Raw genomic sequence first — 24,938 nt, 5'->3', positions numbered from 1 at the left:
ACTTGACTTGGAACTGATGGAGCCTGGAAAAACACACTATTCTCCAATATTCCCCAATAAAAAAACATTTCGGAAAAAAAAAAGAAAGTAAAAGAAAAAAACCCCAGGGTGTACTGTATATGTGGGTGTTGTTTTGTGAATATTTTGTTTTAAAAACTTATGTACACATAATATCTGGTATGTCTACATACTGACCAGGTGATATAAACTATTCTTGACTTGCGTCATGATCACACTCTAAAAGCCACAGATATAATGGGCTTTATTACAGTTTTATTAATTGTTACACATGGAACTTCAAACAAATAATTCTTTATTCAGAACCTAGGCTAACCTTTAAGGCTAGATACCATGTAAAGATCATTCTGCTTAGTTGAAAGCAGAGATTTCTTAGGATAGATATATCAACAAACTCTGGCAAAATACACTGCCTGGTTGGTATTTTAATATATGCACGTTGGAGGTAAGGACGATGAGACCAAAGCAAAACAATGTCTCTACACATATATGATTAGCTTTAGCTACCTAGCCCACTGGCTCAGCAACTCAGTGACAAGAGCAAATGTCTCTCCACAACCCAAAATAAAATTTAAAAAGAGGAAATGGAAGTGAATCTAACTTCAATTAGATAAACTTTCATATTTCACTATCAATTTCCCATAAAGCATACTGTCCACATCTGAATTTCTCAGGAAATTCACTAATTGATATAAGGACCTCACTGAACAGGTGCTCTGAACACTCTACTATATTTTCATGAAAGAGAAAGAAAAGAACAGAAGTAAGTGATGCGTATCTTTGAGTGTTAAATAAGATGCAGGTGTCTACTTAATATGGCACAGTAAACCCATGGGAGGATGGTGCTTTCTGTTCCAAAAATAAATCTAGTAAAATTTTATAACTGTAGTGCAATATATTAGGTTGGTGCAAAAGTAACTGCAATTTTTACAATTTTTTTAACCTTTTAAACTGAAATTATGTTTGTAACCTAATACATTAGCAAATGTAGAGGAATTGGTCTATAGGAGGTTAAGCAACTCTTCATCAGACATATCAACATTTCACTAGAAGGAAGTCACTCTGCCACCACTGACTACATTGTTCCAAACAGGCTAGAAACCAATCCTATTCTCTTCTTGCGTTACGAATCTTATTTCTGGAGTCCAAAAATGTACACAGAGCAATGCTTGGGAAATCAACTGAGAAAACAGAAGAGAAGGAAATCATATGGGTTCTCCAGTGAACAGGGAGCACACGCCAGATGTAGACAAAGAACATCCTGCATTTGATAGCAGCTAAAATTAATGACCCATTAAATGTCCTAGAGGATACAAGGAAAATGTCCTACCGTCTTACCTAGTTGAAGAACTATAGCATATAAACACCTACAACTCTCTTCTCAAAACTCTCCAGTGTTACCCACTTTCTTCAGAATAAAATCCAAATCCTTAGCAATAAGTTATAATCTGCACCTACATCTATCATCTTATTTCCTGTCCTTTTCCCTTCACCCATTCTACAATGTTCAATAATTCTATGAAAAAGTACATAACAGAATTACTTTTCACGGCAATGCAATTTAAAATCACAATGAGATACTACCACAAATTCAAAAACATGGACTAAAATACCAGGTTTAGGCAAGGATGAGGAACAACAGCAAATCTCTCACAGTGCTGGTGAAATTGTAAAATCATATTGGAAAAATGCCTGGCAGTGGCTACTAAATCTAACCACACATATAACTGGATGATACAGCAATCCCACTCCTGAATATAAACCCCAAAGAAATTAGCGCCTATGTTCATCAAGAGACACGTACAAGATTGTGCATAGCACTTTTATTCGTAAATAGCTCCAAACTAGAAGCAACTTAAATATCCACCAACAATAGAGTAGATTAATAAATTGTGGGCTATTAAGACAATGCAACACTTTCGTAGCATTAAAAAAAGAATGCTATAATGCAACATGGATGAATCGCATAGACACAATATTGAGGGAAAGAAAACAGACACAAAAGAGTACATACTGGATAATTCCATTTACATAAAGTGCATAAATAGGCAAAAATAATCTGTGATGATGGAAGTAGAAGAGTGATCACCTTTATTTGTTGGTTTGTTCTGAACTAGAGGTATTAAATGGTAAGTGGCATGAGGGAGACTTCTGAGTGCTGGAAAGGTTCCATACTTTGATCTAGGTAGTTGTTACACAAGTGTATACACATGTATAAATTCAGAGAGCTGTACATTTAAGATCTGTATACTTTGTAGTAAAGTTATATACAAATATATACTTAACATACACACACAAATATATTTATATGTATATATATACATGTATACACACACACACACACACACACACACACACGTCTCTTAAGTTATACATAGTAAGTTACAATTCAATACACCACTCTCCCACTCCTCTGAGAACTTTTTGGCTGTTAGGTCATTCTTTACTTTATTACTACTTTTACTGATTCAAGGAAAAGGGGAGTAAGTACTAGATAATTAATGCTGAAATAATTCCTTACCTTTAACAAAGGGCAGCTGCAAAGGTTGGGAAAGGAGAGTGGAAAATTAACCCCCAGAAGGAAATCCTTGTTTCTCAGATATCTCTGCTGACTCTCCTCTTCTGGCTCTCCCCACGAGCGCAGCTGATGGAGCCTGTAGGAGGCTTTCAGAGACAGGAAAAGAGCTAACCATCTGAAATAAACCACAGCAGACATGCTTATTCAGTGCTCCATGGAGGTTTGAGGGTAGTTCATAGCAGCGAGGAACCTTGTCTCTCATTAACATGTCTCTTGTAAATCTTGAGCATTTTAGAAACAGTTCTTTCCTACTGTGAGATAAAGCCATTTCATACTTTTGTTCTGGAAATTCTATCTTTGGCATGACGTGGTTTGCTACTATGAAAACTAAAATCCTCCGTAAAGCTCATCCCAGTATTAAGGAATATTCAACTCTATCACAAAAACTCTATCATAAAAATATCCTCGTATTAGAGAGCGCCTTTCCTAATGAGCCTACTATTACAGAAATACAAGATAATAAAGTGAAAGCCATTATACCAAAGAATAATAATAACACAGAACTAAATTTCCCAGAACACTTATGGCAGACTATGCTGCAATCACTACTAACTAAAGGAATCACCAGCCATCATCTGCCCCACTGAAGCAAATAACATATAGTAGACTAACTAGAAATGAAGAAGACTTGAAGACCTTCTGGTAGGCATTTGGGAGAAGAGCCTAAATAGTTTTTATTTACGGTATATCATGAAGCATCATGCAATTATTAAATGAGCAAAGAAAATTATGATTCCCTAATAGAAATTTTTATTCTTAATAGAATGAGAGGCTTTTCTAAGATGATATAACATCAAATATTTAATTTCACAGTACTCAACATTTGTCCTTATTAATTCCCAAAGGCTCTCTCATCAAACAATGAGCAAACTTCTCACCTGGTCAAAAGTCCCTGAAGCATGAGGTTTGCCATTTCTGCTGGAGATACATCAATAAAGCGAAGGAAAGAGAAACAGCTTTCTTCATTAACACCTAGAATATCAAAGGACAAAATTAAACTCAATAGCAAGCCAAGAGACAATACTCAACTAAAGTCTGCTGAACTGCTGAATTTTGGCTTAAGAATCAAAACATATCCTAAAGGTTCGAAACCTCAGCCACTTTGATGGAAGTCAGGGTGTCATATTTTTGTACTACAATCACAAGTAGAAGAGGCAGACCTATGAGAGGTGGCATATATGGGCCAGAGTAAAGTTGGCTCATCAGTTACCTTTGGGATTTTTGGATCCTTTGCTAAGTGCCTTCCTCTTTTTATCATGTCAGGAAAAAGAAAAAGGGAAAGGACACAGGTAAAAAATTCTTAATATTGTGGACAATGCTCAAAGTTGAGCAGCTTCTTTTCGTTAGACTAAGGGGAAGGAAACTAGGCCACATTAATAAGAGTCCCGCATTGTCTCTGTCGAGTTTCAAGAGTGTAAGAAATTCTTAAGAGTTGGGTATAAAATAAAGATGGAAGGTCAATGTAATAATTTTTTATTGCTTCCTGTTATAGTCACAAATCAGAGAGTCTATAGATGAAGATGACTAATTTACTTAAATCTTATCAAGACTATAAATAAAAACCAGCATGCAGGCAAACCACTACTAGTTCCAAAGCAGTCACTCAGCAAAACAAAGAGTAGCATCCTGGTAAATCCTTGGCATACTTTCCTTCCCAAAGATCAAAACACCTACCTTTGTGAAAGAGAGACTGCTGGATATAGTCCGGTGCAAATGGAGAAAGAAGAACCCTTAACCACCTGTAAAATAAGTAAATAAAATAAATCCGAACCCAAATACAAATATTGGGAAGTTAACTACACTGGAGGTTCCAAACTAAACAGAATCTTTTAGGTTTGAAACTCTTTATATTTTTAAGAAGTTTGTTATTATCAAAAATCATGGCATAAAATGTCAGAAAGTAGTAAGTGCTTAATAAAAGTATAAAAAGATAATACAAGTTCAAAGTAGTCTTTTTTTATTTTAGACACTCACAATTTTAGCACCCTAAGCTTTCACATACTATGTTAAGGAAAAAGCACCGTACCTCTCGTCTGCTTCCTTCTGCCTATCTAGTTAAGTATTAGCCTGGAGCTATCACAGACAGAATTCTTAAAATTAAAATCCAAGGAATTCCTCAATTTCAGTTTCATTAGGCTAAATGTTGTCAATAATTAGTTTGATGGTACTGTTTATATAGTTTCTCTACAGAAGGAGCTTTCAAAATCCATGGTTCTCAAATGTGGGTGTGCATGAGAATCCTTTGGGAGTTTATTAAAAAATCCAGAAGCCAGGGCTACCCTCAATCCGGTGTAAAACTGACCCACACACCAATTTTCTAAACGGAAGCAATCTCGGGCATTAACAACCACTTCACCTTTACCAAAACCTGTCATTGCTGATTCTGATACGAAGGTATATTTGATTAATTCAAAATCCAATCAGTTCTCCCACAAGTGCTATTCCAAGTATAAAATAAGCCACCATAAAGCAATTTCGGTCCTGGGGCAGAAACATTTGCTGATCTCTTTTGGTACACGTACATATTTGCACACAGGTGCATATTCCTCGTTTGGAAAGGCAACTACAAGTGGCGATGGCCTTTAAGGTCATCCGGTTAGACCCTAGATAGTGCACAGATTCCGACCAGGAGATGCCTTAACGAAGAGCTGTCCACCTTTGTTTAAATATCTCTTGCTGAGGAACTCAAACATTCTCCACTAAATTTATCTCCATAAACCCCCCAATTACAAAAACACTCCCAGAGGAAACAGATATTAACATTTGCTCACCTGTCTCGTGAATGGTTAAAGACCCTGATCTGTCCATGACGGTAGATGAACTTTGAAATCTGGTATGGCTTTAGGGAAATATGAAATGGAGACCAAGTTTCTTGTCGTTCAAATAATTCTGGGTGATTACACACCTAAGAGGGAGGGAAATAACAAGACAACATTTTTAGGTGCAGATACCATCCTGTGAAATGATGGGGGATCCAAAACCCTGAATGTTTGCCTTTGTGAATATATACTTTCCCATTTTCATCTTTTTAACAGACTTTGTTCATTTGGCATCAAAGCTAGAGCTTTTTCCTTGAAGTGGGTTAGTCAAGACAACTCCAGGGTAGCTGCCCCAAGCTCTTACCTTCCTAAACTGCATGACCAGGTTCATGAGGCTGCTGGTGGTGGTCTGTGCTTGCTGGGTGGAGCCCATAGAAGACTGCAATAGATCCTCAATAGAAATTTTGTTCTTTAGTGCCTGATATAGCAGCTTTTGTCGGCTGGTCAGCTGGCAATACATTAGAATCTCAATCTAAAAATCAGGGAGAACAGTTCTATTTTGAAAAACAGTTCATAAGATTCAGTATCAACATAAAGTTTAAAACGCATGCAAGCCAGAGTATGATTGGAAAAACAATATACATATCTCTATAAACCTGTGGTGTGGTTAATTATCCAGAAAAATGATTTTTTTTCTTGCCCCTCTTCGCTTGTCACTCACTCTACATGCTGTTCCTGGCAATCTCTTCCATTTTCAGTAGCACGAATTATCGTCCATCACAGTGACTTACAACAAAAACATATTCCTAAATAGCCCTATACCCATACTTTCAACTACCTACTCTAATAGTACCACTCAGAGTCTGCAGCATTTGCTTATGTGACATATCAGAAAAAAGATTATTTTCCACAATTCCCTAAATGAACAGCATTACCATTCACTCAACTGCCCAAAGAGAAACTTCAGTCAGCTCTGATTTTTCTCTCTCATACCCCATGTTCTATCATTTCCTAAGTCTCTACTCAACCTGGAAATTTATTTTGAACCACACTTTCTGACCATTCCCATTGCTTTACTGCAGAATCTCATCGTATCATCTAGACTGTTATTATTTTGGGGTCTTCCTGCCTCCGGTCTCTCCTGGTTCTGAGAAGCTTTCCATACAAATCTTACAAAGTAATTCAACTGCTGAAAAACCTTCAGTGTACATTACTGCCTATAATGAAATATTAAAAATTCTCCTACAGGCAGAAAAGACCTCCCATAATCGAACCCACCCTACTGTCCCAGTCTCATCACCACATCGTCCTATAAACCTTAGCAACTGTGGTCTGAATAATGTTTGCCAAACATGCTGCATATTTGAATGTTGCTTTATCTTTGTTCACATTGCTGTTGTTGCCTAGTACCCCTTTCTATCTTATTTTCCTAGTAAATGACAACTTGTTGTTCCAGATCTACCTTACATGTCATTTCTGCCTTGATGCCTTCTCTAACCCTCCCTAACAGAACTACTTCTTATAGTTCACACAGTCACTGTATCTCTATGACATAGCATTATATATAGTTAGTTATGTATTTATCGCCCTAAGAAATCTGAATGGAACCTGCATCTTTATGTACCAGTGGCTGGCAGTCAGTAGGAGTTCAGTAAATAAATAATTATTTAATAGATTAGAAACATTGCTGATGTTTAAGAAATTTACACTATGCACAGTGGTTAAGAACTGGATTACATCTACTGTTCACCTCCTTATTGACTACTAACAAAATAATAGAAATTATGACACTGCTATTCTTTTTTAAGCCCTTTCTGATATAAAAGCCTCAAGATTCCATTTTTTACAAAGTATTTTCCTTCTATCAGCTACACCTGTGTGACAGTACTATTTAGTTAAAGTCAGCCAGTTTCACAAAATAGCCACCAAGACTTTTTAAAAAATAAAACAAAGGTGCACTTCTATTCCTCTCTTTGAAGGTGTACATCCCCTCCACAATCTTGCAAAGAGAGCTACTAATTTCAAAATGATCCACCCTTCTGACAGTGATAGAGGAGAACCACCTGATATCAAGAATCTGAAAAGATGCCTGTCAGACAGAGAACAGAATTATGAGAAATAGGTGGCCTCTATGGAAGATGGGGGAAAATTCCAAAGGACTAGGAACTGGTAGAAGGAGGAAGGAGAATATGGGGAGAATTCATAGGAGGTAATAGAAAATTACAAAAGTCTGGTAAGGATCCAAAAAAGATACTTATAAACCAAAATTACTGGCTTTGTATAAGAAAATACAACCTGAAGCACATTAAACTTCTAAATCTAACTCTGTTTGCAGAAATACAGGAGACAGGAACATATGTGACAACACCACGATGATGCAATTAGCAAAATCCAGCATGTGGAAAACTAACTCTACAGGACAAATGACTCAGTTTCTTTAACAAAGAATTACAAGGGAAAGAAGATATTTAAGAGACATGACACCCAAATGCTATGGGAGGACCTTGCGTGTATTCTGATTTTAAAAATGTAATTGTGTGTGTGTGTGTGCGTGCGTGTGCGCGTGTGTGAGAGAGAGAGAGAGAGAGAGAGAGAAATACACAAGGACAAATGGAGAATATCTGACTGCTAACTGGATATGTGATCCTACAATGGAATAATTGCCTTTTTTTAGCAGGGTTGATAATGATATGTGGTTATGTATTTTAAAAATGACCAGATCTTTTAGATACATATGAAAATTTTTGTAAATGAAATAAAGGCCATCTGGAATTTGCTTCAGAATAATCTAGATGGGTGGGGATGGCCACGAGTTGATCATTGTTAAAGCTGTATGGTGATTATGAGAGTTCATTATACTATTCTTTCTACATTTGTAATGTTTCAAATTCTCTATAATAAAAAGTATAAAACAAAAAGAAAAAATATAACTTGCCGTGATTATTTCACTCATATTAAATCTTCTTTGATCCACTCAGGTTTAAAAGTCCTTTTTCAATCAAACAAATTACTCTTCAACTAAACATTTATCAAGGAATTTTTTTTTTTGCCCTGGAACCCTAAGTTGGTGCCTATTAAGGCTTAATAAACTCATGAGGTCTTCTTCCCTTACCTTGTCAGACAATTCATTTTCCACATCTTTCTTGATTCTCCTCAGCATAAATGGCTTCAAGATCATGTGTAAGCGAGAAAGTTGATCTGAAATGCCAGGAGCCCCCCCCCCATAAACAATACATTATACCGATTTAAAACACAAAAGAAAAATCATAATCATCTCTCACTAAACTGTTTTAATACCTTTTGGCTTAATGAGTCTCTGAAAGAAGACTGAAACAAATCTTTTTCCCAAGTAAGAAACCAAGGAATCGGAATCTTCCATAGCATCTTCCTATAGTCAACAGGGTAAATGCATTTTGCTCTCATTTACTCAAACCAACGAGGACCACTTTATTTTTTATTAGAATTCATCTTTAGAGTGTTTCAGGAACATTTTTGTTAATAATAGGGTTCTCATATAGGTATAATGCAAGCTATCTGGGACTCCCAGTGTTCCCAAAAAATCATTTTTTAAAGTATGTCAGCAAATTAACAACTTATAGTATAAGAAACTACTTAAAGACTTTTCTAATAGTTACCAGATGTCACTTCATGTCTATGCAATAAACACCCCATAACTCCCTTAATATTCAATAAGGCCAAGAGTACTGATAAACCAGGTCAAACGTGTTCATAGTAGAAATAAATCCTAATACAGACAGAAAATTACAACAATGACCCTTCTAATATTTTCAGTCTTTATCACAGGAAAAAAGCCTTACCCCATCCCACAAAGAATATATCTCTGATAGGAAATTTTTAGGATCTATGTGGAAAATGAGGATTCTGTAAGCCAAAATGTGGTGCTTATAACTCTGCCTGTTCTGCCCTATTAGTCAATACTGCAACACCATATGAATTAGTCCTTTTTTGACTCTTTTAAACATAAAAAAGTACATAATTAGTTTGTAAGGAAAAAAACTCCTCCCCCCATCCTTTCATGTATACTAGAAGAAAAATTCTTCACACAGAAGAAAACATACAATTATGTCGTTGCCTACACTGATAACATAGAAGAAAGTTCATAAAGTACTCACTCTCATCAATGGTGGATTTGTTTTCGGCATGGCTCTCAATGTCCTTGGAAAACCATTCATTAAATTCCTCATGCGAATCAAACAATGTTGGCATAATGAAATGCAGCAGAGCCCAGAGCTGGAAACAAAGGAAAAGTGAAGTAGCTGCAGGGCAACAAAATGACAGTGTGTTGAAGACATAATGGGGGGGGGGGGGAGAGAGAGAGAGAGAGAGAGAGAGGCAGGTATGGGTGTATATCTGCATCTAGGTGCATGTGTATACATGAGTGAATGAGAGAGAGAGAGAGAGAAGGTGTGTAAACACATGCCTCATCAACCAACTCTAATTTTATAAGGTGCTGTAGGAAAAAGTCATTATTTTCAATTAATTTCAAACTAAAAGTATGAAAGTACAAGTATAATCAGATTCTGGTGTGACATAATTTTAAAGATGTTATACATTTAAAAAATCGATTGCAAAATTAAATACAATCTGAGGTAGCATAACTTGGTAATAACGATCAGGGGTCAGCCAAGCCTGGTCTGCCGTCTATTTTTATAAATCAAGTCTTATGGGAACATAGCCATACCTATTAATTTATGCATAATCTAGGGCTGCTTTCACATTACAACGGCAAGGTTAAATAGTTGTGCCAGTTTACTGTATGGCCTGTAAAGTCTAAAATATCTGGCTCTTTATAGAAAGTTTTCTGACCCCTGTTGTAGATGGTCAATTATCTTTCCTAAAGAAAAAAATTTTACCTCCTCTCAGTGTTAAAGAATACTACCTTTCATTCTAGTATAAAAACATCTGTGCATTCGATAGGTAGCATTCCTAATGTGGTCACCATTTAGTACATAAATACAAAAAAATAGAGGAATTTATTTGCCTTACGCCAGAGAATAAGAAAATAGGAATGTTGCCAAAAAACCCACAAAATCCCACTTAGGGCAAGCTATGTTCAGATTTTTCCTTTTATGTGGGGATTGTAATTTGTACAGAGCCCTAACACTCCAGGTGGACATGTGTAAAGAATCCCATTCTGTGCTGGAACCACTCTGAGTAATGCAGATACAAAGCTAAGCCCTTGACTCATGCCTACCTCTGCCATGGTGTTCTGAATGGGCGTCCCAGTTAGCAAAAGCCGATTCCGACATTGGAACTGCAAGAGGATCTTCCAGCGAACACTGTCCAATAAGACAAATTCCAAATTAGCAGTAAATCTTTCTTCACCCTACCAAGACCTCATAGTTCTAAACATGCTTTCTAAAAAAACAACACTGAGATTCAAGTACTCCATCATATACACAACTGAAAAATATTATTCAACATAGCTACAGATAGGAAATTTCAGAGGAACTGACTACTTTAAAAGGAAAATATGGTATTAGGGTTTAGAAACAGAAGGCCTCAAGTAGGCAGGGTAGGATCCTTTCTGCCTTGATAAAGTTCTCTTTGCGTTGACATAAATCATGTCATTGTAAGGTACTTCTGTGGAGTAGGAAGCTTTAAAAGTATTACTCTGTGCTTCCAGTATGGGTTTGAAGGGAGCAATGGAGAAAGGGGAAGGGTGTGAGAAGCAAATGCAAAGTGAGTCTATGGCTACGAGCATGTCCTACTTCAAAAGAGTACAAACGAAGTAATGCCCTTCAGGGGATGGAAAGTTCCATGAAAAATACCATCCTGCCAGTTACCATGGACCTTCAAGGAAGTCCTGCGTGCTCACCAAGTTAACAAAAATGCATCAAACCCAGGTTTAATACCACTGAGTAACATTTTATAGCTAAGCATTCATTTACTATTCAGTTTGGGATCTTAAAAGTGTTAGAATACTTTAAACATATAAAAAGACTCCAATAAAAGGAGTCTTGGGGATCTAAGAACTACTCAGAGACTAGGATACCTTGCACAAGGCAGACAAAACCTACAATCCACATCATGTAACGTTCTACTTCCTACTAAAATAACCTTCTAAAATAATCCTTCAAGGAAAGGGCAGATGCCCCTTCCTCCACAGAAATTTTCCTTGAAGAACAAAGGTCTATTAAAATCTCATAATTATTGAGTACGACTAGAAATTGGGAAAAATCCTTGTATTCTAAACAGTAATATTTATGTTCCATGAAAAATGGATAAGGGAATTTCAGCCTTCGGGTCAGACACATGGCTTATGCAGAGACCGTATTATGCCATGTTCTGAAACCTCTCTGATCTTTATTCATATGTGTGTATATATCATACAGATATAGGTGACCCTTGAACAACATGGGTTTGAATTGCGTGGGTCCACTTAACACATGGATTTTTTTTCAATAAATATAGTATATGTATTTTCTCTTCCTTATGATTTTCTTAGTAACATTTTCTTTTCTCTATCTTACTTTGTAGGGCATCCAATGGACACTTATCTTATTAGGGAGACCACTTCAGGGACGGTGTAGCTGCCTGATCACTGCACTGTACACCTGAAGCTGAAGCTGAATAATAATGAATGTCAACTATAATTTTATATATATGTAGTTACAAGAAGTAGAGTACAGCATTAGGAATAGAGACAGTGGAAATGTAATGGCTGTATGCGATGTCAGAAGGGTAGTAGATGGGGGAGGGGAGTTATCACTTTGTGAGGGATATAAATGATAAATGTCTAACTATTACATTGTTTTGTACACCTGAAACTAATAATGAAAAAAGAATACAGTATATAATACATAAAACATACAAAATAAGCATTAATCGACAGTTCACGTTATAGGTAAGACTTCTGGTCAACAGTGAGCTATTGATAGCTAAGTTTTTAGAGTCAAAAGTTACACGCAGACTTTCAACTACAAGGGAGTAGAGGGTGAAGGGTCGGGGTTGGCACCGTAACCACTGCGTTGTTCAAGGGTCAACTGTATATCATATATCTATATATCCTCAGTACATGGAGTTTGGTTTCTAGTACTCATGTTACCTGGAACTACTCTTGAGCGCCTGAGCCTCGTCCAATACCATGTACTGCCATTTGACCCGCTGGAAATACTTTACATCCTGCACCACCAGCTGGTAGCTGGTGATAACCACATGGAAGGGGGCATCCTGAGTATAAAGGGTCTTCTGTAAATATAAGAGGGGAAGGGTGAAAAGAGATACTTCACAATTCATAATAAGATATTAAGGAATGGATTGTATTTTCTAAGGCCAAGAAGTTTATAATAGCTCTAATGATGTATTTCTACCATGTGGTAGATATACAATAAATTAAACCATAACTGCTTTTAAAGTAGTCACTATAATCACAAATCATGTTAAAAACTAGTTTTCAGCTCATTAAAGAAAAAAGTTTTTAATCCTGATTTTCAAACCAGCTGATTGTCTATAACGGGAAAAGCATTGTAAAAGAAAAACATTATACTTGCCTACTGCCCAGAAATATATAAAAAGATTTCATACATGAGAAATTACTCAAATAAACTGGAGAAATAATGATTGCACATGTAGAAGATGTGATCAGAAAATATGGTGAATACTGCTGCTGAGTGCCATCCAATGGAAAGGCAGGGATCTTCAATACACGAAGTGGTGCACTGAACCTTAGTAACAGTGTGTGATAAGTTTCAACTTGTTTGGTACAGTCAATCGGGTGTGACTACAATTGAGAGAAGGTGTGTTTTAAAGTGTGCCATAAATTGTGGATCATGAACAATGTATTAACATGAAATGGGCAAACGGTTTCATCCTCTATTATGACAATGCTCTGTGTCACATATCACTTCTGATACGGCAATTTCTGTCAAATAAAAATATTTGTATCCCTATCCACCTTATTCACTGGATCTGGCACCATGCAACTTCTGGCTCTTCCCCAAAGTCAAAATGACGATGAAAGTAAACGTTTTGAATCTATTCATTCAGGACATCGAGGCAGCCACGACAGTGCAACTAAAGACACTCACGAAAGGACTTCTAGAACTGCTTCAGAAAGTGGCAAGAACAATGGGATAAGTGTGTTCGAAGTGAGGTGGATTGTTTTGAGGGGGGTTAATGACAATGTGTCTTTTACTATAATAAATTTTAAATTTAAACATTCACCATATTTTTCGATCACACTGTGTGTGTGTGTGTGTGTGTGTGTGTGTGTGTGTGTGCAGTAAGCTGAAAGTTACCTGACTCCAGAACCTCCTGATAACTTTTCTATCATGAGGATTTCCCCAATATGGTAGCACCTGGAAAAAGGACCAATATATAGATTATTACCTATTGATAATTTTAAAGTATTATCACAAATATGTTATTCAGAATGTTTAAAAGAACCTAAAACAAATTAAATATAGGAATTCCTCTTCTGTCATTACCAAACTAGGGAATGGACTAGCACTCCTCCTGTTGACCAAATTAAAACACACAAACAAAATATGTGTTTGAAGGTATCAGAGAACTACTGAGGCAGTGGAAATTACAGAGCCAAGATCCAGAAAAGAAAGGAAGCCCAGAGATGAAATCCTGGCACCTGGTATACGGTCCCCCTTGAAGGTGATCCTTTCTAAAAGTTCTAGTTGAGAGGCTAAGAAACTGAACAGAGTTGTTGTTGTTAAAGAGATGTATGGCCCACAGAACAAAAACTATAGTTCAAGGAGGAGGGATTCTGATAACCCCAACCTCCCCGGCCTTAAATTAGGATCAAAGGATTCATATACACGGGTAGTAAAGGTATACTAAACACAGACTTGCCTCGGTACCTGCAGATTTGCTCCAGAATCCCGAGGATACCAAAACCCATGGATGCTAAAGTCCGTATATAAAATGGTGCAGTACTTGCATATAACCTGTACATACCCTCCTGATATTTTAAGCCATCTGTAGATTACTTATAATACCTAATACAATGTAAATAGTTGTTATACTATACTGTTTAGGGACAGTGACAAGAATAAGTCTGTACAAGTTTACTACGGACACCCAGTACACATCAGCAACAATGTAACTTCCACCCCAAGTATTTTCCATCTGTGGTTGGTTGAATCCCTGGATGCAGAACCCTCAGATACAGACAGCCAACTGTACTGAATTTCAGCTTCAAACTAGATTAAGAGGTTTTTGGGTTATTACTGCCCCAGAAAAAAAAATTACTATTGGCAAGAAACCAAAACAAAACCTACAACACAGAAATCCTCTCTCTGGAATAAGAAAACAGTATCCAGAATGTCTGGCATACAATAAAAAAAACCAAAAAAGCCACAGGAGATCTAGATAATGAAAATATCAGAAACAGACTTTTGAAAATAATTCAGTGATAGGTTTAATGACAGATTAGATGCAGCTGAAGAGAAAATTCGTGAATTAGATGATAGATCAGAAGAAAATATCCAGACTAAAGCACAGAGAAACAAAAGAATGCAAAATACAGCCCTTTTTCTGTGATGCCTCTAGGTGTGGCTTTCTTTCTTTTTCTCCATATAGGGCTCAAAATGCTTCTTGAATCTGTAGCTTGTAGCTTGATGTTTTGAAAAATCTCAGCCAGACAGAAACACAAATATGCAGAGGAATGAAGATCAAAGAAAACAAGTGAACATGTGAGTTACAGTAGTACCTCGGTTTTCAAACGTCTCTGTTGATAAACATTTCAGTTTATGAACATCGTAAATTTTATGGATCTATGGTATCATCAGATAGTAAAATTCATGTTAAATTTACAGTTTTTGGGGTTGATTTTAAAGGTCTGGAATGAACTAATCCATTCTGCACTACTTTCTTTGGGGAAACCATGCCTCGGTTTTCAAACGTTTCAGAACTCAACTGGACATCCGGAATGGATTATGTTTGAAAACTGAGGTACCACTGTATATGAATAAATCTAAATAAATTTAAAATGTATAAATAATAAAATACCAATGGAGTTTAAGAGCTAAAATAATATTACTTTTTGAAAAGTCAAGGATGCATGTTGTATTCTCCCTGTATCTACTGAATGAATGTATAATTGGCAAGCTAAGAGGGGAGGGGCAAAAAAAAAAAAAAAAAAAAAGAGTAATAAAATCTAATCAATCCAAAAGGACCCAAGAAAGGAGAGAAAAAGGAAAGTTGAACAGGTGAAAATAAGTAGAAAGCAAACAGCAAGGCAGGAGATTTAAACTCCATATAGCAATAATTACATTAAAAGTAAGCACAAATATTCCAAATAAAAGGCAAGAATGTAAAGATAGAGAATGGTTAAAAATGAAAAGAAGAAAAAGATACCATGTAAAAACTAACCAAAGAAATCTATCTAGTTAGTATCAGAGAAAATAGGTTTAAGGCAAAACCTTAAAATGGCAAATAAAATGGGGATGATTATAAATAGAAGATTTACTATAAACATGTTGTCGGAGAGAGAAGTCTTGAAGAGGGGAATTTCATAATAATAAAAGGTTTGATTCACCAGGATTACAAAGTAATTATAAATTTGTATATATCTCACAGCCTCAAAATATATAAAGCAAAAATGGACAGAAAGAAACAGAAATGGATAAATACATGATTGCGGAAAATTTTAACATACCTCTTTCAGTCAATAATAGGACAGGCAGACAAAAAAATAAATAAATAAAGATACAGATGGACTGAACAAGTTAACAAACTTGACCTCATCAACACACACAACATTAAACTCAACAACTGCAGAATACCTATCATTTTCAAACACACATAGGACATTTATAAAAACTGACCATATGCTGGGCCATAAAAGCCAAGTTCAACAAATTTCAAAGGATTAAAATAACAAAAAGCCTGTTTTCTTATCACAGTGGATTTAAGCTATAAATTAATAACAAAAAGGTACCTAGAAAACCATCCTTTGTTTGGAAATTAAGAACCACACTTTTAAATAACCCATGAGTCAAATAAGAACTTGCAGTAGAAGCTACAAATTATTTTGAATTGAAAGATAATGAAAATGTGATCCATCAAACGTTTGGACGGCTATAGCCATGTTTAGAAAGCAATTAATACCCTTAAATACACATATTAGAAAAAGCTAAAATCAACAATCTAAGCTCCACCTCAAAACGTTAGAAAAATTTTACAGTTTACAAAAAAAGTAGACAAGAATAAAAGAGTGTAAATAAATGAAATATAAAACATACTAAATAGCCAATTTAAAGGCTGGAAAATGGTACATTAACTATAGAAAAAATGTAAATCATATTTCATGGGAAAAAGGAAGAAGCCAGAGACACTCACACTAGAACCATAAAATGAGTGTTACTCAGATACTTGGCAATTAAAATGAACTTTCAGATGTTATCATCATAGATCTATGTATTTTCTTAAGGTAATCTATAAACCTGAGCAGAGTGTATATGTAACTATGTTCTGTAGGGAAGTAAACACATTTCTGACAATCTAAAAGAATAATGGCAATAAAAACAATGAATTTATAGAGTAGAGGTCATCAAACCTTTTCTGTAAATGGCCAGATAGTAAATATTTTGGCTTTGTAGGCTATGCGGTCTGTCACAACTACTCAACTCTGCTGTTGTAGTAAGAATGCAGCCACAAATAATAAACAAAAGAGCATGGCTATGTATATTTATTTAAATTTCATACATCATTTGTTATGAAATACTTTTTAATCAACCATCTAAAAATGTAAAAACTATTCTTAGTGTGCAAGCTATACAAAAAACAGGTGGTAGATTCCTCAATAAGTTAAATATAAAATGACTCAGCAATTCCGCTCCTAGGTATATACCCAAAAGAACCGAGAAACAGGACAGGTATTCAAACAAAAACCTGTACATGAATGTTCATAGCAGTGCTATTAACAATAGTCAAAAGGTAGAAACAACCCAGATATCCATCAACAGATGAATGGAAACAAAATATGGTATATCCGGAAATATTATTCAGTCATAAAAAGGCATGAAGTGCTGATACTTCCTACGACATTAGATGCACTTTGAAAATATTATGCTAAGTAAAAAGAAGAAGCCAGACGTAAAATCCCACATATTGTATGATTCTAGTTACACAAAATATCCAGAATGAGCAAATCCATGGAGAAAGATTTGTGGTAGTCAGGGTACAAAGCGAAAAGGGAATTACGGAGTGATGGGGAGAAGGTTTCTGTTTAGGATGATGAAAAGATGCTGTAACCAGATAGCAATAATCATTACACCACATTGTAAATGTACTTAATGCTACTACACTGTACACTTTAAATTGGTACACTTCATGCTATGTGTTTTTTAACACAATTTTTAAAAATTGGGACAAACAAGTGGTAACTGGAATTAGCCCAAAGGCCATATTTTACTGACCCGTAAAACTATAGTATCAAAGGGAAGCTCAAAGCGCAAATGAAGGCTGTTCCAGGTATAGGTATAAAGTCAGAGGTTAACAATGACATAGCTACTACCACACTGCCATCTATCGGCCAGTGGAGGAAATACTGAAAATTTAAGTGGTTTTATGAAAATTTTAAGACTTAATTTCTCAGCTTCCTGATTGTTCAACAAGTACTGAATAACACCAACAAAAGCAGAAAAAAGATGGAGCTCCATAGTCCATATGGCAAACAACTCTATAGAAAATATTCAACCAATTGCCTTAGATGATTTCATCTTCTTACAAAGTCAAAAATTAGTCAGCCAAGTTAAAAACTATACAACTAATGTGCCTTGTAAAATTTCTAAATCTACAATTCAGCCACAAAGGTGGGGCCACACCCACAAAGATGCTCCAACATAGACTATCCCAGACACCTCCTTTTCCTTAGAAAGCATAGGATAGAAAAACACCTCTTTCCCATCTCCACCTGTCCTGTGTGCCCCTTTGAATTACAAGGACCCATGATGAGTATGGAGACCCAAAATCAGAGAGATCATGTCAATATGTCGATACGTAAGCTCCATAAAATCCTCCTCACTGTGCAAATTCATTGTTATTCTATCCCTCTAGGGACTTAACATATATTTAACTCACTTTCCCAACTTTTACTTGCAAACAATATACTAAATCCTACCCATTCTCTTACATCCCAACAACTTTCCATAATTAAACCCCTGATTAAATCTTGTCCATGTCTTACCCAACTTGATGCAACATATTTACCTGCCAGTCACTTCCTACTTCAACCTCAATTCTTTTCCTCCGAATTCATTAAAATCAACTTTCACATTATCTACCTAAGACATTACTAATCTGGACTAAAGATCTAGCTTTGGAGGATCAAGAAAATAGATTATTTATCAATCTATCTGGGGGTGGGGGGAGGAACACTGATAGTGCCATAAATGACAGGATATGTGCCCTGATGATGATCGCCAAAATCAACATCAAAACCAGCTAAGTAGGTATTTTTCTATTACGGTAATTTGACCAAGAGTGTCAAGTCACGTGGCTAACGTAGCCAATCACTCAAGTTAGACTCCGGCTTTCTCACTTATAACATAAGGATGTAATATGCTCTCTTATTGCTCCTCTTAGTAAATTTTATAGTAATTTTTATATGCAAGTTATTTTGGAAAAAAATTCAAGAAATTGAAAACTATTATAAGCAATAAATGCGTAAGGCAGAAAAAAATAGAAAGTTTATTTTAAAGAGCAACAGAATTTTTTGTTGGATTAATTTTTACCTTGAATTTAGGAACAAATCTAGTAAACTCCTGATGCCAATTGTTAAGTGTAGAAGCAGGTGAAATTATTAAGAAAGGCCCCCAAATGTTCTCTCTCTGAAACAGAAAAAACTCAGTTAGCCAACTGCAGGAAACCTGAAGATACTTAATTCAAAATTATAATCAACAATAAAAGTAGTTTAAGAATAGAAAATGCATTATAACAAGAGAAATGGTGCCTATCTACTATATCTGTACACTCAAAAATACCAAGCAATTACTGCCACCCCCCCTCCACCTCTTATAGGTCCTAATTTATACCATTCACAAAGCTCTTACAACATACTGACTTGTATGTGTTGCTTTCCCCAATACCAGATGATCGTAACAATTTTACTATCATTTAATGGAGATAATAGAGCTTTTGCTTTTACACATATTTTCTGATTTAATTCTCACAAAATTCCTGTAAGGCAGATTATTATCCCACTTTGCAGAAGTGGAAACAGTCTTATGGAGTTAAAGTAAAGTCAGCTCAAAGAGGTTAAGTGAATTGCCCAGGTTTACACTGCTAGTAAGTGTAGAGCTGAGATGTGAACTCTGTGATCTAACTATCACTGTCTTTCAACTGGCAGTTCTCAACTGGGGGCAGGGATGGTGGGACCGGCTTCCAAACCACACGTGCTCAAAACCTGTCCTAGTCTTCTTGAAAATCAAACTGTTTCACCATATTGTGTTAGCGTGTAAAGGTTTGAAGGCAAGGAGCAACTCCTACTGACTTGGCATGCTACAGCGCCTAATACGGTGCTTCATGATGGCTGATTTTCAGTAGAAAATGACCTAGGATCTAGAGAAAGGAACACAGAAAGACTGCATCTAACCCACCTCAGCCAGATGGGCCAGGAGGGCAATGCTCTGTACTGTTTTACCAAGGCCCATTTCATCTGCAAGAATGCCATTAATACCCTGGAGGGAAAAAACAACAACACATGGTCAACACCTCTCACATTCCATCATACAGGGTTAAACCTACTGCCCAAAAGAACTAACCAAAATGTTAGACTTGTTCAAACAAAAGTGACTAGAGATACCCAGCTTCAGCACTACTACCCACAGCTGTAATAATTCCTCTGCCAACTCCAGAGCTACAACTGTGAATCATGATATGTATGAGATGAACAGGCCAAAGCCAGTTTTTCAGCTAATTTAATTCAGGCACGAAAGCAAACAATCAGGTTTACCATGATCACCTAAAACAAACTACATACACGATACAAATATTCTCCAATAAAATCACCAGGTTAAAAATATAGAGACATCCTTCTGACTCTTGTCAAGGATAAAGTTTTTTAAAAGGAATGAAATCTGAAACATTATCTTGTGCTCATTTAAAAATATACTGAACCAATGACTTTAGAAAAACAGGTAACAAATGAAAGAGAGTGGATACAACATAGTTCTAAAATTCACCTGTTCATAGAGATTTGCCAACCAATTCATGCCTTTCAGCTGATAGCCTTTTAATTTGCCATTAAAAATTGTGGGCTGTGGAATATCCTCACCAGCCCGAATAGATGGGTTTGCTAGGCTGTAACTCTCCCCAAACCCACTGCCAGACTTGTTTGCTGCCCTTAGGGCAGCTGCTCGACTTTCTTTTGCATCTTCATCAAATGATCTTGTCTGGAAAAGAAAAACATATTAGAACAAAAATATAAGAGGAAAAAAATTAAATTCAAATGAAATTCACAATGACAACATACCTAATTTTGTGCTAACTGAAACAAAATTTCTGATGAGCTAATTTCATAATATAGTGTATAATGAATTCAAGTATATTACTAATATTTTTAAATCAATTTAACAATTATTAAAAATACACTTTTGACACTAAGCCTTATACATGATTACTCACTTCATCAAGGAATTCATTAAAGTTTTCATATAAAATTTGCATGGGGTTGGTGGAAAGAAAGGTCATGTTTGTGTCCATCTTTGACTTGGACCCTGTCAAAGTTATACATGGGTTGCTATGCAGTATATTAAACCGTGTTTTCTTAACGGAATTCAATCTAACTGCATTTTCCTTCTGATTTCATTAAATGTCACTATATCATGAATAAACAAATTATTACTAAAGTGAAAGAAGGTACTAACTTTGAGATTTTTTTAAAGGTGTGGTATAAGCTCTCTAAACAAGCAAGAATTTAGTCTTTTCACTAAACAACCATCATGCATTTCCTACTTTATTTCCCTTGATTACTATACAAGAGGACAAAAAAAAGACAAACTATCCTAGCTTCCATCAACACACTCCTAAATCTTACACGAATGCTCATTTTCCCTTTCCTCAAGTATTCCTACGACTCTAAAATAGTGACACATCCCCCCACCCAATACATAATCACTTATACAGATGCACATTCACTAATGTTTTTAACTGAAAATATTAGGATTAAAGGAAGATCACGCAAGTAAAAGGTTGTGAGGTATTTCCTAGGCGCATTACAGTTTAACTTTTCATTTTTAAAACTCACCCGAGCTTGATGAATATGGTAAGCATTTTCAGCATTCTTCAGGGCCTGGGCTTTGAAATGGTTACTGTCTGCAAAGGAAAACTTACAGATTAGCATACGTCATTAACTGAACTCGTTCAAATGTGCAATTCACACTAACAGGTGTGGATCCCTGTTACTCCACTACACCTCCACTACACCTCCACTACACTTATCCCTAGGCTCAAGGAGGGTGAGGGAGCAGAAAGGCTCACATTACCTGTCAGAGGTAAGGACCTGGAAGTGGCAATGGAGGCAAAGGACTACCATGATCTCCAAGAGCCAAAGCAGCAGCTCAGAAAAACCACAGGAGACTGAGCTCCAGGCTCCCAATCCTGGGTTTCTTACACAAAGCAATGCCAAAGCCAGGAAAGCAAGACAGCACCGATTCAAAATTGCGATATATTTATGCTGGGTGACACTATTCCAGAAGAAGACATACAGACATGTAAAATCCCCAAGATTCTGTGAAGCACGCTCATTCTCTTTTATTCTTAGCTCAACACGATCTTGATCACTATTCGCTGTGAAATTCCTCTCAAACTTCATCCTAATTTCTCCCTCCCGTTGTGGTCATAAAAATACCCAAACTCAACAGTCTCTTTCTCATGCTTGACTTGCATCACCAAGAACCTTGTTATACGAGAGATAATTTGCATGTCTCTGCTGAGACATGTTCACTGAATTCTTCTGATTTAATACCTTCTGTTTCTACTAACGAATCAAAACATATAAAATATTCCCAAACTTGCAAGATCATATAACCCCATCCTTTCCTTTTCAAATTCTTTAATAAAAGTTATTTTGTATGCACGTTTTATAGAAACAGTCATACTTTTCCTACTCCTATACAATAAATTCCCCTTTACTGACCAATATTACCTATCAGTCAAGACAAAACTTGCAAGAATTAATATGTATAACCTTAGACAGGAAAAATCATAGGGTACCTGCTTCCTCTAACTCCTGATTCAGGACTCACCATAATCCTCCTGTGTAATGTTAACGACCACTCCTCCACCAATGTCAATCTGTCTCTGGGTAGAACTGTCTTCCAGTTTCCTTAGAATTTCTTCCTGGATCCCATCATGACCCATGTCTCGTTTGCGACTCATGAAATGGGCATACAACTCTGTCTGGGTGATTAGGAAGTTCAGTTTTCGCTGTTGCCTCTTAGCCTAAATGGGAAAAAAAGTTAAAGTGAAAACAGAGTCACATCATCAATCACATACAAGAGGTAGCCAAGAGAATTCACCAAACCTATGTATAGTTTGCATACAATTCCTTACCTTTAGAAAGGCAGAAATTGCTAAAGAACCGTTTTATAATAACCAAGTCAGTGCTACTGAAATAATAACCTTCATTTATAGTCTAATAATAACCTAAGTTTTGCTTTCTTTTACAGTATGAAATCTTTTCTCCATTAGGCTTCTGTCTAAAATGCTTATTTCTTTACTATATTACTTTTCTATAAAGGCGATGGGATACCAACTAAATTCAAATATATTTTATTTGATAACCTGACTGGTAGATACATATGTATAACTTCATTATTTTAAAAAATGCAAACATGTCAGAAACTCTTCTTTATCACCAAAAGTCAAAATAAGTGACTAGGAGCTATAAATTATTCTGAAAGTTAGCGCAGAAGGTATCTGAGAATAAAAAGCCAATCAAAGGGAAAACAATGCTCCCCAAAGCAACCTAAAGTTCATTTGTGAAGACAGCTATAAAACATGAATATAGACCAAATACACACAGACATGTATTTTTTAAATGTGAAAAAACTAAGTTCAAAGTGCCTCTGAAATAACCTGGTACAGAAAATAATCATTGTTTGTCAATAAACAAAATCATCAAAGTAAATAATAAAATGAGTAAACAAATGCCCCAAAAGACCAAACTATATGGAATATAGTACACACAATAAATACGAAACTAAGAGTCATTATTTTGCATTATCTATTTTACAATAGAATTCCTAGGAAGTATATTCAATTTACCCTTACATCACCTCCTCAAAAGAAAACCAACAATAAAATAAGGAATAAGGCCAAGAAAGGACACAAGTCCCAAAGTATGCTACATAAAACTATCCTTTCCATTTGAGGTTTCATAGCACTTGAAAGGGGAACTTAAAAAGAGAATTGGGCAAAACCCACATTCATCCTCACAGGCATGATAAAGGAGGGAAGATCAAAAGCTAAAAGAAGTCCAAAGCGCTGCTCTGACAGGAGCACTACCTGTACTGAAAGAAAACATCATCCAATCCTTTGACTCTCTTCTTTCTCTAGACTTCAACTTTCCTTCCGCTCATCCCCAGCTGTTTACTATGGCAACACAATAACTGTGCCCTCCTATTCTCTCCTCTTGCTTCCCTGAACTATACACTCAGTCTACATCAGCTGACATCAGGATCAGCAAGAGCACCAGCTGCAAGTTACAACAGCAAAGTGGGTGTGTGGGGGGGGTGAGTCTCAAAAAACCAGGCAAGTTGTCCATTGCCCCATCTGGCCCTAAACTTGGCAACCAGCCCTGATCTTCCAACAAATCAAAACTGCAGCCAGCACCTGGAACCAACCTAAGATAAACTGTAAGCTGTTTTCTTTTTTCATTCATTTCTTTTCCTCTTCTTTTTTTTTGGTCCTCCAGAAATACACAAAGGAAGAAAGCTACAAAGCATAGAGGAAATTAGCATAGAAGAGAGGTGAAGGCCAGTAAGAAGGCCTTACTAAAAAAATAAAAACAGAATTGGTTTACTGGACTAAAATCACTATCCTTAGTAATACCTTAAAACATTTTTTTTAACAATTTCACCAGTTAGACTTATAATTTATGAAGTGCCAAACCAATCTCTTGATATGGCTACAGCAATTAGGGCTTTCAAAATGTTATGCTGTGGTCCTACCTCCCGCATTTCCTCATCCAACTTCCGTTGCTCCAAGGCTTCCTTCTCTGCACGCTTGCGGTGCTCCTTCTCCACCTTCTCGTACTTCTTCCAGTACAGAAGCATCTCCTTGGTGAGACGGCGGGCACGAGGCAAGGTCTCCTTACAGTTCTTCTGAGCCTGCAAGGCAGCTCGACGCACTTCCTTCATGCACTGGTGGGCGAGCTGCAGATGACAGTAATGTTAGCACAACAGACAAGCCATGGCCAGGCCAGTGCTCCCAGGGCTCCACACCACAGCAGTCCTCCTTCTGTGCAGTGGACACAACCTTCTCTCGGCCACATCTCTTTCTCCCCATCTGATTAATGTCCCTGTACAGTATTCTGACCCAGTAGCAGACCCAGGGGATCAGGGATGAGAAGTCTGCAGGCATAATGCCTTAACAGATGAAAA

At 36.4% G+C, this 24,938-nt stretch overlaps 1 protein-coding gene across 2 annotated transcripts in view; it reads right to left on the bottom strand.

The window, feature by feature from the left end:
* Window positions 1-24,938, bottom strand: part of INO80 (INO80 complex ATPase subunit) — a 119,801-nt gene that overhangs the window by 55,338 nt on the left and 39,525 nt on the right. For both annotated transcript variants that reach the window (XM_074327899.1, XM_074327898.1), the window contains exons 9-24: window positions 24,507-24,710; window positions 22,581-22,776; window positions 21,581-21,648; window positions 20,517-20,726; window positions 19,932-20,012; window positions 19,068-19,163; window positions 13,617-13,676; window positions 12,425-12,567; window positions 10,571-10,655; window positions 9,489-9,606; window positions 8,468-8,553; window positions 5,720-5,887; window positions 5,368-5,501; window positions 4,271-4,335; window positions 3,475-3,568; window positions 2,540-2,711 (exon numbers count right to left, since the gene is read on the bottom strand). In XM_074327899.1, coding sequence (XP_074184000.1) covers window positions 2,540-2,711; window positions 3,475-3,568; window positions 4,271-4,335; window positions 5,368-5,501; window positions 5,720-5,887; window positions 8,468-8,553; window positions 9,489-9,606; window positions 10,571-10,655; window positions 12,425-12,567; window positions 13,617-13,676; window positions 19,068-19,163; window positions 19,932-20,012; window positions 20,517-20,726; window positions 21,581-21,648; window positions 22,581-22,776; window positions 24,507-24,710 — 1,980 coding nt within the window. The remainder of the gene's footprint in view (window positions 1-2,539; window positions 2,712-3,474; window positions 3,569-4,270; window positions 4,336-5,367; window positions 5,502-5,719; window positions 5,888-8,467; window positions 8,554-9,488; window positions 9,607-10,570; window positions 10,656-12,424; window positions 12,568-13,616; window positions 13,677-19,067; window positions 19,164-19,931; window positions 20,013-20,516; window positions 20,727-21,580; window positions 21,649-22,580; window positions 22,777-24,506; window positions 24,711-24,938) is intronic.

This window comes from Rhinolophus sinicus, linkage group LG03, assembly GCF_036562045.2.
Source record: "Rhinolophus sinicus isolate RSC01 linkage group LG03, ASM3656204v1, whole genome shotgun sequence".
Taxonomy (NCBI): domain Eukaryota; kingdom Metazoa; phylum Chordata; class Mammalia; order Chiroptera; family Rhinolophidae; genus Rhinolophus; species Rhinolophus sinicus.
Note: the sequence above shows the minus strand (reverse complement) of the source record. Positions and strands in the feature narration are given on the sequence as shown.